Genomic DNA, 13,653 nt, shown 5'->3' with positions numbered 1-13,653 from the left:
GCCCTCAGCCTTCTCACAGCTCCTGTAGCATTTCCAGTTAGCCTAGGCTCTGTTCGGGTCTGAGTCCTGCTTCCACCGCTGGGTAGTGAGTTTTTGTTCTGGGTCTGGTTGTCTCCTCATCCCCTGACCACATAGCCCTCAGCAGTGCTGACTGAAGACTCTAGGCTAGGCTGGGCCAAAACCCTCAACTGTGTCTAGCCCAGAGCCCCCTCCTTTCTGCACTGCCCACCCTTTCCTCTGTGTTCCTGGTATCGATTGCTAGGGAGTTCTAGCCAAAGAGCTTCTCACGCAAAGGCATACAAACTTTGACCCAGAACTGGCTGTTCAACTCCAGGTCAAGGTCCTCTAACCTCCCGCCTGTCTCCCTCTTTGTCTGCGCTGGTGCCCTGAGGGCCCCCTTCCGTCTTTTGAGCTGTTCCCCAAGACAGGCTTGGTGATGAGAAGTGCAGGGCCTCCCATAACCCCAGTGCATCAGACTCTTGTCCAGGAAGATGGGGACAAGGGGGCACTCTGACCGAGGCGCTGAGCCTGTCTACCTTTGGCCCCCTGGGGCTTTGCTGGTAGTTTGGGACAATAAATCACTGTGGGAAGAGCTCTGGCCTGGAAGCAAGGGCTTGGGCTCTGCTTTGATTTGTCATTTGTCCTTCAGCTTTCTTTGTTCTGGTTTCAGTCTCTCCAGCTGAGAAGTGGGACAGGAATTGGCTTAATTAGCAAAAATTTCTTTGGAATCAAGAGTTCCTTGGAGGACTTCCCTGGTGGACCCTGGTAGTCCAGTGGTTAAGAATCTGCCTACCAATGCAAGGGACACAGGTTTGAGTCCTGGTCTGGGAAGATCCCACATGCTGAGGTGCAACTAAGCCCGTGTGCCACAACTACTGAAGCCCACATGCTCCCGAGCCTGTGCTCCTCAACAAGAAAAGCCACTGTGGTGAGAAGCCAGAGCACCACAACTAGAGAGTATTCCAGGCTTGCAACATCAGAAGAAAGCCTGTGCATAGCAGGGAAGACCCAGCATGGCCACACACACACACACAAAAAAAGAATCCCTTGGAAAATGTGAGGAAAGCAACGTATCTTTTACCAAGAGAAGAGTTTTTCTGCAGATGGTGAAGAGCAGGCTACCATGAGTCTTCTTTTATTTTTTAAATTTTATTTATTTATTTATTTGGGGTATTCTGGGTCTTTGTTGCTGCACGGGCTTTTCTCTAGTTGGGGAGAGAGAGAGGACTAATCTCTAGTTGCAGTGCACGGGCTTCTCACTGTGGCGGCTCCTCTTGTTGTGGCGCATGGGCTCTAGGGCTCCCGGGCTTCAGTAGTTGAGGCACACGGGCTCAGTAGTTGTGGTTTCCCTGCTCGAGTACACGGGCTCCACCACATGTGGGAGCTCCCTGAATCAGGGACCACACCTGTGTCTCCTGCACTGGGAGGTGGATTATTTACCCCTGAGCCACCAGGGAAGCTCTGTGATGATTCTCTAGAGCTACGGCATTGCTGGGGACTCTGAGAGCCAAAGGAGAAACTGGGCTACAGAGAAGTGTGATGGATTTGGAAGTGCCTTCCTTCCTTGCCACGGCTTCCACATAAATTCTTTTCACTCTCTGTGAGTCAGCTCCTCTTGGTGTAAAGGATAAACCTTTCTTGGGTACTGCAAAAATTCTCAGACTGAGCCTGAGATGCAAAGGTGAAATGAATAGAAGGATGCTGGACAGAATGGAAGACCAGCAATACCTCCCTGTCTCCTGCCTGTTCTGTTACCTAAATTCCACCATTATATCATTAGCACTTTGGGCTCAACACCCTGGTCATGCACCTTAATACAGCTGGACTTAACTCCTTTACCTGTTATTAATATCTTGCAAGGTCTTGGCTTATCAGATCAATTTCCCAAGGCTGATTTTCTGTGTTAGAGCATGGAGGATGGAGTGACAGTTTGGGTCCGTGTCCTGGTAAGAATCAAATGTTCTGAGAATTACCATGAAGCAATGCTGGAAATAGACCAGGAGAAATCTAACTTGCTGTGGAAAGGATCCAGGACGTGTTCTCAGGGGAAGTGATGTCTTAGCTGAGGCTTTAAGTAGGAAAGATTCAAAGTAGAAGTGGGCATTCCTGTTAGGCTTTGTGAAAGATTCTGGTTTCTATTCAGATGGAAGCTACTGAAGGGGCAAGGTGGTGATGGAAGGAGATTTTGCATCTTTGAAAAGACACTTGGGATGCCACAGGGTGGAGAAGGAATTGGAAGCATTGAAAGTCAGATGGTACCCAGGTTGGAGGTTATTAGTACTCTGGGGGAGCAACGATGGGGGCCTGGATGAGGATGGACAGAAATCAAAGTGGAGAAATGGGTCCTTCACCCCTCAGTCTGTTCTCAGCATGTTAGCCAGTGATCTTCCTTGACTCAGACCTCACGGTGTCTCTGTCTCACACAAAGGAAGTCCCTTCTCAGCAGGGTGCTCCCAGCATCAAGAGCAGGGCTGTTCCCCCCCCTCAGCATCCTCACTCCCACCAAATTCCAGGAGAACTTGACAGTCACAGGACACTGCACATTTCCAGTGCCCCTGGTAATACTCCTTCTTTCAAGGACCACTGTGCAGGGCCTTGAACTTGCTGTTCCTTCTGCCAGTTGCACTATTCCAGATATCTGTGTGCCTTTATTCTTGGCTGGGTGTCTGCCCTTTCTTGCCTGGGCTGGGTATCCTTTCCTCAATGTCCTTTGAATTGCAATCTGCCCCTACATGATTCCTACCCCTTCTCTGTCTTATTTTTCTCTATAGCACTTTTCATCCTCTGAGACTCTCTAGGCATTTTCTGGCCTCACCTCCCATCCCCCGTGCCCCACAACGTAAGCTACAGGGAAGCAGGAGGTTGTCAGTTTTGTCCACTTCTTTATCAGTCACTGGCATCCAGAACACTGTCTTAGTAGTCTTTGGTAAATATTTATTTGTGCAGTGCCCGAGGTGGCATCCGACTGCAGTGGGAGGTGAGGGGGTAGGATGAGGCTCTGTTTTCTGGCATGGGCCAGCGGATGGCAGTGCCATTCGTAGGGCTAGGGAGCGCGGTTGAGCTTGGAGGGCGGGTGATGTAGTTAGTCGGAGACGCATTGAGCTAAACAAGCTTTTTTTTTTTTTGCCTGGACATCCTACATTGGGAAGGCTCGGCAGGGGCGGGGACAGACCAGCTGACCCAGGCGGTGCTGGGGCTGCGTGTCCCGCCACAGGCGTGGGCCAAAACTATGGACACACTCAGGCGCCCGCTTGTTTGCAAAAGCTCAGCTCTGCACGCAAACCTAGGCCCTTTGCACCGCCCCACCATCCATCCAATCACGCATCCACGAGAGTTCGGCGGCTTGTCTTGCTCCACCTCTGCCCCCACGCTCCGCTCGAGACTGGCCCTTTAAGAGCCCCGCCCCCGACTCCCCCCGCCCCCCGCTCCCCGGTCTCCCCCCGCCCCTCCGCGCTCGCGTGACTGTGCCAGGACCCGAGCCGGGCCAGGGAGCTGGGCTGCTGGGTGGCTGCGCCGGCCTCCGGGTCCTTCTCACGCAACTCTTGGGCACCGCGCCCCCGGCCAGGTGGGGCTGGGATGGGCCGCGTGACCTCTGCCCCCTGGAGGGATATACCAGACACCGGCACGCTAGCCTGGGGAGGCATCTGCGCCCGCCACCCCTCCCCGCCCCCTTTAGTCGTCCCTGAGCTCCCTTTCCTCTCCCCACCCCCACCCCAAGACCTCCTTCTAACACTTTCCTCGGCCGCTGGGAGATCCGCTCGCCGCACGATTACTCTGCCCCGCCAAAGCGCTAGTAGCCCCAGGAACCTCGAGGGCCCGAGGGTCCTGGCTCGAAGTACCCTTGGTTTGCAGAGTGGTCCTAGGGGCGGCTCAACGTGTCCAGCTAGTGTGCTCTCAGCAAGGCTGCACATTCTCGAGCCCTTCCCGCATTCCGGCCCTTCCATCAGGGAGCGCGGACTTCTAGTCGTCCGGGCTCTGGGGGTTCTGGGGGTGGGGGAGGCTCTGGGGAAAGGGGCCAGCCAATCGGCGCCTCTGGCCTTCCGGCCCTAGTGACCTCGGGGCTGGGGTCGCCTTGCTTCTCACGCGAGCCTGGACTCAATAACAGGGGTTAGGAGGTCATCACCGCGCAGCTCCGCCCCTGCCAGCCAGCCTGGTTCCTATCTGCTGGTAGAGGAAGCACTCCCAGTGTTCAGTGGATGCAAAAATGATGGTGACTGGTCCCCGTGCCCCGGGATGGAGCACCCCTATACCCTCTTTAGGGCTATTATGGGATTTCTTCCCCAAACTCCTCCCCAACTGGGCTCTGCGCTTGTCCAGGAGTACCTTGGAACTGAGGGTCCCAAGTACCCCTAGCCTTCATCCCTTTAAGAGCCAGCACTTGATGGAGGCATCTCCAGAGTTGGTTCTTACCTCCTATCCCCCAGCGTCCTCTCTCGCCCCCCCCCCCCCCCCCCGGTCCCAAAGCTTCCAAAAGCGACCAGTTCCCCTCCCCCCTGCCCCTCCTTCTTTCCCATCCCCGCGCTCCGGGAGGCGTGGCCACACGCCCAAGCCGCCTATAAAGGTGGCATTGCTTTCACCCTCACTCTGAAGGTGACAATTCCTTGGAGCCTTCCCTGATCTTCTTTGGGGTCCCTGGCTCCAGAGACCACTCTTCCCAACCCAGCTCTGCACCCCCTCACAGCCGCAGGTGAGTGCTGGGGGTTTCTGGGTTGTCGCTTCCCTCCGCCAAAAGGAAAATTTTGATGCCTCCATGTCTTCCTGGTCTAGCACCTCAAAAAAAAAAAAAAAAAAATAGAAAAGGAGGCTATGAGTGTTCTTAGTAAGGAGGCAGTTCAGCTTCCCTTACTAAGTGGGGAAACTGAAGCCAGGGGAAGGGCTGGACTTGCCCGAGATTCCATGGCTAGTACCAGAACTGCTCCCCTCTCAGGATTCCAGGACCTAGGCTCCAGCTCATCCCCTACTGACTCCTGGAATGCCTGGGGACTTCCCCATGGAGGTCACCTGGAAGGTAGGAATAGGACACAGGTGTGAGAGACTGGGAGGCAGTACAGCACTCCTTCAGGCTGTGTGAGGAGGAGGCTTCTCTGTGGTCAGGGTGGATAAGGGGGCAAGTTGGGTTCTTACCAGCTGTACCCTGCCTTATCCAAAAGCTACTCCTGGCGGGGCCACCCTCCTGAAGCATAGCTTGTCAGTGCTGAGAGGTGTTGGCTGGACAAGGGAGGCTGATCTGAGAGGGAGTCTTGGGCATTGTCCAGGGACCTTCCCTGTTCCACTGTCTTCTCTGGCCTCTGCTGGTGGCTGATCAGTGTGAGAGACTGCCCTCTGCAGAAAACTTGACCCTGAAAACTCAGCAATCACACCTCTCTTGGCCTCCTACCATCTTACTAAGGCTAGGGGTCTTTGGAGTACTCAGTGTGCAGAAGGGGACCCCATAGCACGCCAAGGCCTAGCAGTGTCCCCAGTTCACTCAAGGAGTCTAGACTCAAGTGTGCTTTGGGGTTCAGCTCCTTCAGGAAGCCTCCCTAGACAGCTATAGTAGTTCAGGTAGGAACCATACTACCTCCCCTCTTGGGTGGCTCTTCTGTAGGGAAACTTCACTAGTCAGACTGTGCTTAACCTCATAGGAAAGATCTGAGTTTTCTCTTATCTGAGATCAGCTGGGCACCCTGAATCAGAGATCATGTCCCATCCCTTCTCTCAGGTGCTGTGACTGAAGCCCAGAAGGGTAAAATGAACTGTCCAATCCAAGGCCATGTCATAAAGCCTGGAACCCTGTGTCCTGACCTCCAGTCCAGGGCATCAGTAAGATGCCCCTGTCATAGCCCCACGCCTCGAAGAGAGGAGTCCATGAATTTGCACACCCTTTCTAGACGAACCTAGAGAGATAAAGTATTGTGTCAGTGTCAGTGTCAGTTAAATTTAGCTCCATTCCTAGTTTCCTATGTTCCAGTCCAGAGTTTTCTTACAGCCTTTGTCTGGTAGGATCCTTCCATTTATTCACAGCTCTAGAGTGACTGGCAAATGGGGGAGGTCCAGACTATTCATTCATTGAAAATTGAGCCCAGTGAAAACCTTGACCTGGAATTTTGTGACCGGGAGCCTCAATCTAGTTGGCCTCCAGCTGCTTTTAAACTGTGAGTCAGCTGAGTTTAGAGAGCTGGGGCTAAGGGCACTGTGGTTTAGACAGTAAGGAAAGAGGGCAGTCCCCTGTCCCCTCCCCACTGTGTCCTGGTGTCTGGCTAGATTCCCTAGATCCTGGGTTTGAACAGTAGAGAACTGACGGTACTGAGATTCCTTTTCATCAGTTGATCTGACCACTCTTCAAAGAGAGGTACCTATCACAGGAACATAGGAACAGGGAAGATTGAGCCATGAATCTTCCCAGGGAACGTTACCTAAGAAGTCTGAGTCCTGGCTCTGTCTGAGAGCTGGGTGCCTTTAGCCAAGTCAGTGCCTCCTCTGGAGGTCAGTTTCCCCAAATGTGAAATGAACCTGAAGAAGAGGGTACCCTTAGTTCTTTGGTAGTGTTTTCCCAAGTTGGGTGGGTAACACTCAAGGGGAATTGAGTGATATACATTGATTATGTGCTGATTTTAATATATGTTCGGGGAAACAACAAACCTGTATTTTCACACAGCTGTTATTGTTGAAATGGTGCTAAGTGGGTGGATTTAAAGTTGATTTTAGAAAAATATGAAATAAACAATAGTATAGGTGTTCTATGGAAATCACAAACTGACATTGAGATTGGTATGGCATTTAAGAGGTTCTGGAATTAGACAAATTTGGATTGGGATTTGGATTCTATCATTGCTGGCTGTGTGACTTTGGGCAAGTTATGTACTTTTTCTGAGCCTCAGTGCTGCCTGCCACAAAGGCTGTGGCCAGGACTGAATGAAGAATGGCTGAACTTCTTGGTATGGAGTTGGCAGCTCAGCAAACAGCTTCTCCTATCTCCTCTCCCATTTCATGCCCAGTGAACAGTTCTGGATAAGGTTTTCCCTTTTGTTGACTGGTGTGCTGACATTTTAGGACACTGGCTCCCTCCATCCACCCGTCAGATCTTTTGACCTTTTCCTCCCATCTCACCTCTCACCAGCCACCTTGGAATCTACGTGGATCATGTTTTCTATGTTTGGACTCCCCATCCCCATCTCAGCCACAGAACTTCTCCTGGTCTCTGCCGTCTTCTGCCTGGTATCCTGGGTGGTCAGGACCTGGCGACCTCGGGTCCCTCAAGGCCTGAAGAGTCCACCAGAGCCCTGGGGCTGGCCCCTGCTCGGGCACATGCTGACCCTGGGGAAGAACCCACACGTGGTCCTGTCGCAGCTGAGCCAGCGCTATGGGGACGTGCTGCAGATCCGTATTGGCTGCACACCCGTGCTTGTGCTCAGCGGCCTGGACACCATCCGGCAGGCCCTGGTGCGGCAGGGCGATGATTTCAAGGGCCGGCCCGACCTCTACAGCTTCACCTTGATCTCTAACGGCCAGAGCATGACCTTCAACCCAGACTCTGGACCAACATGGGCTGCCCGGCGACGTCTGGCCCAAAATGCTTTGAAGAGTTTCTCCACCGCCTCGGACCCAGCATCCTCATCCTCCTGCTACCTGGAAGAGCACGTGAGCAAGGAGGCTGAGGCCCTCCTGGGCAAGTTCCAGGAGCTGATGGCAGGGCCTGGGCACTTCGACCCCTACAGGTATATAGTGGTGTCAGTGGCCAATGTCATCTGTGCCATATGCTTTGGCCGGCGCTATGACCACGATGACCAAGAGTTTCTTAGCCTCATCAACCTAAGTAATGAGTTCGGGGAGATAACTGCCTCCGGGAACCCAGCTGACTTCATCCCTGTCCTCCGTTACCTGCCCAACACTGCCCTGGACCTCTTCAAGGACCTGAATCGGAGGTTCTATGTCTTTGTACAGAAGATAGTCAAGGAACACTATACAACATTTGAGAAGGTATAGACTAGGGAGAGGCAGGTGGGTGGCAGGGAGCAGGTATAATCAGGGGTCAAGAGTCAGAGATAGCTGGAGCAGAGTAGAGTTTGGGAGGATCTCACAGGCCTTCAGCCTGGGATTTTGAAGCCGGTAGTGGAGGGGATACCATCCTTGGCAGGAAAATAGAATTTTTTATTGTCCAGTCCTTCTAACTTTCCATCAGACAGCAGTATCTACCGTAGAGCCAGTCCATGCAGGACCCTAACCTAGTTGTGGTAGGAACCAAGAAGAGTTAAAGAGTTGGTCTTCTGGCCTCATGGGAGAGAAAGGTGTAAAGGGCATGTGCAGATGATAATGTTACTAGACTCTGTCGAATGTCCCTCAAGTTGGGGTTGCAAATATTCTGGGTCAGGTGAGAGCCTTGGAGAGACAAGAGAAGCTGGGGGTGGGTGGGTGTGGGTGTGTGTGGTCACCCCTTGGACAAAGATGCTAGGGAAGGGAAGGGACCAGGTCTGGATGGAGAAGCAGTTCTGGGTTTGGGATCTTCCTTACCTGTGGGCCTTCCCTAGGGTCATATCCGGGACATCACCGACAGCCTGATTGAGCACTGTCAGGACAAGAGGCTGGACGAGAATGCCAATATCCAGCTGTCGGATGAAAAGATCATTAATGTCGTCATAGACCTCTTTGGAGCCGGTATGAATTACTCCATTATATCATTCCTATGGTCAGCTGCCCTGACCCACCAAGCACCTAACTTCTCCCCCTGTTCTCCCCTGGCCAGGGTTTGACACAGTCACAACTGCCATCTCTTGGAGCCTCCTGTATCTGGTGACAAGCCCCAGGGTGCAAAAAAAGATTCAGGAGGAGCTGGGTAGGTGGTGGCTTCCCTCAGAGGGCTCAAGGCAGGAGGCCCAGCCAAGGTCTGAGTGGCCCCTGACCTGTCTGGTCCTCTGTGCTCTGCAGACACAGTGGTTGGCAGGGCGCGGTGGCCCCGGCTCTCTGACAGACCCCAGCTGCCCTATTTGGAGGCCTTCATGCTGGAGACCTTCCGACATTCCTCCTTTGTCCCCTTCACCATCCCCCACAGGTGAGGCCCCATGGATCTGCTGCTGTCTGATGCTGGGCCTTACTTCAGTTCATGTACCTGATCAGGGTGGTAGGAGGGACAGGGTATGGGAGACAGGGAGATCGCCTTGTGGCCCTGAGCCTGACTGAGCTTCCTTCCTCCTCAGTACCACAAGAGACACCAATCTGAATGGCTTTTACATCCCCAAGGGGCGCTGTGTCTTTGTGAACCAATGGCAGATCAACCATGACCAGTAAGTTGAGAGTGGCAGGGAAAGCTCCCCTGCACTTTTCTGTCTCTGGGCCACTTGCCTGAACCCTTTTCTTTTCAGCTGGGGCTCAACCTGCTTGATGGTTCTGAGTCCCCAGGCTGCCTCTTCAGCTGCTTCTCTCTGATTACAGGAAGCTATGGGAGGATCCATCTGAGTTCCGGCCAGAACGGTTTCTCACTAGTGATGGCGCCATCAACAAAGTACTGAGTGAGAAGCTGATGCTGTTCGGCTTGGGCAAGCGGAAGTGCATCGGTGAGACGATCGCCCGCTTGGAGGTCTTTCTCTTCTTGGCCATCCTGCTGCATCAGGTGGAATTCCGTGTGACCCCGGGTGTGAAGGTGGACGTGACCCCCCTGTATGGGCTGACCATGAAGTACGCCCGCTGTGAGCACTTTCAGGCGCACATGCGCTCTTAGGGGACAGACAGCCCTGCCCCTCTCTGGGTAGCCAGGCCAGGGGCCTAGCCCAGGGGAGCCTAAAACCCACAGACATTGTCAGGCTGATTTTTTGCTGTCTGAGCTGTGGGCAAGCCTGAGGGATCATACCTGCCCCCCACCCTGGACTTGTCCTTCTGCACACTGACCACAGATAGTGGACACATCATGGGCCACACAGGACCTGATGGAGCCCATCTGAAGTTGTGCTGGAAAGGCTAGAGGGTCCTCAGGCCTTTGGAAACCTCTAAAGAACTTTTGGGAAGCCCCTGGGCCCAGCCCACTACCTGGTTGGCTTTCCATGGAGGCTGCCTGGCTTGAGAAACATTCAGAACAGGTCACACCAGGGCCTGACCAATCTCTTTGACAATTGGGAGCCATCAAGACGAGGGGGAGAGGCAGTCCAGAATACTGACATGGAGGTAGTCTCCCGGCTTAAACAAGGCTGAGCAATCTGACCACTAGGGTCTGGGACACTGTGCCTGGGAGACGACCGTCCTCTCTGCAGGCAGGGGTGGGGCTGCTGCCTGGCCTTGCGAGGCCCCTGTTCCTGTCCAGGGAGGGCTGAGGACATGTGTCTAACAGGAGCGGAGAGCAGAGGGAGGGCCCAAATCCAGGCACCAGGACTGGATCAGGAGGGAGGGGGTGGTAATCGAGTCACCTTCTACTGCATCACCTTTCAATATACCCTGTGTTAAAAAATCTTTTAAACATGTTTGGTTTGTATGCAAGGACCTTTTCATTTTAGCCTGTATTGTACTTGCAGGTTTGTATTTACTATATACAAGAGCTTAAGAGCAGCTTATTGAGAGCCATGAAGAAAATTCTAACCCAGGTATCCAGAAATGTGTAGGAAATATCTATCTACCTTAGCTAAATAAAGATATTATTCAGAAGTCCTTATTGGTGGAGATTTTTTAAATCTTGAATGAAGGCATCTACGTGCCCAGTCTGAGCCTAGTCTTGTGTTGGGTTTTGCTGTGGGGGGACACAGAGGGGGAGGAGGAAGTGGTGCTCTCAGGAGCTCTCAGAAGCCACTGCTCTCAGGCAGCTTGCAGTCTGATTTGGGCACAAGACTCTGTCACTTCACTGCCTTCCTCCTTCTCTAGCTGATCACACATTGATGAAGAACATTCTCTGAAGCAGGCATTGGGGGAGATAAAGTGAATGAAAAATGGTCCCTTCAAGAGCCTCCTAAGCTGGTCGGGGGAACTAACTCATTAACACTCATCCTATTCATTGTCCGTGCATGCATGCTAAGTCGCTTCAGTTGTGTCCGACTCTTTGTGACCCTGTGGACTGTAGCCTGCCAGGCTCCTCTGTCCATGGGATTCTCTAAGTAAGAATACTGGAGTGGGTTGCCATGCCCTCCTCCAGAGAATCTTTCCAATCCAGGGACTGAACCCACATCTCTTATGTTTCCTGCATCGGCAGGTGGGTTCTTTACCACTAGAGCCAACTGAGAAGACCCCAGTTCATGGTGACCAGGTCTCTAACAGCCAGATACACAGCAGGAGGGTAAAGCAGAGAGCCAGATCGGGCTGGGTGGGCAGGGGAGTGGGTGCTGGGAAAGGTAACCAGGTCTTGGGGATATATGCACAGGGCCCTCCTTGAAAGACGTGAGGCAGACTCACTTGGGTCTCACAGCAGTAGATCTCAAGTCCAAGAAGTAGACTATGGTCACTGTATTGGGGGTGGGGATGGTTCTCAGCTCAGAAGTCATGGTCTGCTTGTTCTTCACTAGCCATACTGGGCTCAGGTCCTGCACTATATTAGATCCCACGACTGGTCACAGATGGAGAACAAGGTGTTTGATCATCGGGTCCCATAGGCTGACTTTGGCCCAGATTTCAACACTAAAATCACCCTTCTCCATTTGGGATGGCAGAGTAGTGGTAGCAAGTAGGGACAGAGGCTGGACCTACATGCTATACTGTGATTAGTCACTCAGTCATGTCCAATTCTTTGCGACCCCATGGACTGCAGCACGCCAGGCTTCCCTGTCCATGGGGATTCTCCAGGCAAGAATACTGGAGTGGGTTGCCATGCCATCCTCCAGGGGATCTTCCCAACCCAGGAATCAAACCCAGGTCTCCCACATTGCAGGTGGGTTCTTTACTATCTGAGCCACCAGGGAAGCCCATGGATACTGGAGTGGGTAGCCTATCTTTTCTCCAGGGGATCTTCCCAACCCAGAAATCAAACCAGGGTCTCCTGCATTGCAGGTGGGTTCTTTACCAGTTGAGCTACCAGGAAAGCCCCTGGACCTACATAATCAGGAGCTATTCTGGCTAAGGGACTCTGAGAGGAGATGCATCTTGTGCTGTGACCCCAGCCCAGCCCAGCCTTCTTCCTGAAGCACTGTGCAGTGACGAGGGGTTGCCATTCATGCGCTGTGCTTTCTGTCAGGAAAGCACTCCCACTCATCAAAAGTTTCAGGCTGCTTCAGGGAAGGAGCTGAAGTCAGCTGGAGCAACCCTGTTTATATAGGAGGATGAGGAATTTGGCATCCAATCATTCTTATATTGATTTATTTTTTACTTAAAAAAAAAACAACTTGTAGGACTTCCCTGGTCCCCCAGTGGTTAAGAATCCACCTGCCAATGCAGGGGATGCAGGTTTGATCCCCGGTTGGGGAAGATTCCACATGCACTGGGCAACTAATCCCCTGAGCTACAACTGCTGAAACTTGCATGCCCTAGAGCCTGTGCTCCGCAACAAGAGAAGACACCACAGCAAGAGGCCCATGCACCACAACCAGAGAGTAGCTCCCTCTGTCACAACTAGAGAAAGTCCGTGTGCAGCAATGAAGACCCAGCACAGCCAAAAATCAAAGAAAAAATCAATAAAATAAAAAACTTAGATGATATAACATAAATGAGCCTTCAAATGATGATGCTAAGTGAAGAAGCCAGAGATAGCAGGCTACGTATTGCATGTTTTCATTTATATGAAGTGTCTAAAACATGCAAATGCAGACAGACAGAAAGTTTTGAGTAGATTAGTGGTTGCCAGGGGATAGGGGGTGGGCACAGTGAAAGGTACAGGATTTTTTTTAGGTTTGGTGGAAATATTCTGAAATTAGATAGTGATGATGGTTGTATAAATTTGTGAATATACTAAAATCCACCAAAGTTTGCAGTTTAAAACAGCTGAAACAGTGAAAAAAAGAAAATCTATACCACTCTTTATTCTAAAGAAGGGGTGGAATGGAGACAGCATATGCACAACAATTTATGGAACTGTTTTCACTAATCATATTGGTAGTGGTAATATTAGTATTTTTTATTTTGAGACTATAGAGTGTTGTGGGTTAAGGAGGTACACATGTAATATACAAAAATACACTGTGTATATGTAATATGTATTATATATTATTATATTATACATCATAGCTCAGTTGCTAAAGAATCTGCCTGCAATGCAGGAGACCCCTGGGTCTCGATTCCTGGGTCAGGAAGATCCCCTGAAGAAGGGATAGGCTACCCACTCCAGCATTCTTGGGCTTCCCTTGTGGCTCAGCTGGTAAAGAAACCGCCTGCAATGTGGGAGACCTGGGTTCGATCCCTGGGTTGGGAAGATCTCCTGGAGAAGGGAGAGGCTACAGAACCCTGTAGTTACAGAACACTGCTAGAGAATTCCACGGACTGTATAGTCCGTGGGATCACAAAGAGTCAGACATGACTGAGTGACTTTCACTTCACTTCACTTCATATTTTTTTTTCTAGGTTTTTTATTTTTTTTCCCCCAGGTTAGAATATTCTTTTTTTTTTTTTTTTACAATATTATATTGGTTGGTTTTGCCATACATTGACATGAATTCGCCCCAGGTGTACATGAGTTCCCCCTCCTGAACCCCCCTTAACCTCCCTCCTCCCTTTATCCTCCCTCTGGGTCATCCCCGCACACCAGCCCCGAGTATCCTGTAACATGCATTGACC

At 51.8% G+C, this 13,653-nt stretch overlaps 1 protein-coding gene across 1 annotated transcript; it reads left to right on the top strand.

The window, feature by feature from the left end:
* The first annotated feature begins 4,442 nt into the window (after positions 1–4,442).
* LOC129550459 (cytochrome P450 1A1) lies at positions 4,443–10,601 on the top strand. The gene is made up of 7 exons (XM_055418151.2): positions 4,443–4,687; positions 7,100–7,959; positions 8,508–8,634; positions 8,723–8,812; positions 8,905–9,028; positions 9,174–9,260; positions 9,409–10,601. The coding sequence occupies exons 2-7, from the start codon at positions 7,123–7,125 to the stop codon at positions 9,692–9,694; spliced, it is 1,551 nt and encodes a 516-aa protein (XP_055274126.2). The 5' UTR covers positions 4,443–4,687; positions 7,100–7,122; the 3' UTR covers positions 9,695–10,601.
* The last annotated feature ends 3,052 nt before the right edge of the window (positions 10,602–13,653 follow it).

The sequence above is a fragment of the Moschus berezovskii genome, chromosome 21, assembly GCF_049115385.1.
Source record: "Moschus berezovskii isolate FMDL1 chromosome 21, NW_MosBer_1.0, whole genome shotgun sequence".
Taxonomy (NCBI): domain Eukaryota; kingdom Metazoa; phylum Chordata; class Mammalia; order Artiodactyla; family Moschidae; genus Moschus; species Moschus berezovskii.
The sequence above is the reverse complement of the archived record's forward strand: the minus strand, read 5'-3'. Positions and strand labels throughout refer to the sequence as shown.

What these genes read in the sequence shown, in the direction of transcription:
- LOC129550459 (XM_055418151.2), top strand. Translation starts at nt 7,123, where the DNA reads ATGTTTTCTATGTTTGGACTCCCCATCCCCATCTCAGCCACAGAACTT. An exon ending in ACTATACAACATTTGAGAAG is followed by an intron (nt 7,960 to 8,507) that starts GTATAGACTAGG and finishes GGCCTTCCCTAG; the next exon opens with GGTCATATCCGGGACATCAC. An exon ending in TGGCAGATCAACCATGACCA is followed by an intron (nt 9,261 to 9,408) that starts GTAAGTTGAGAG and finishes CTCTGATTACAG; the next exon opens with GAAGCTATGGGAGGATCCAT.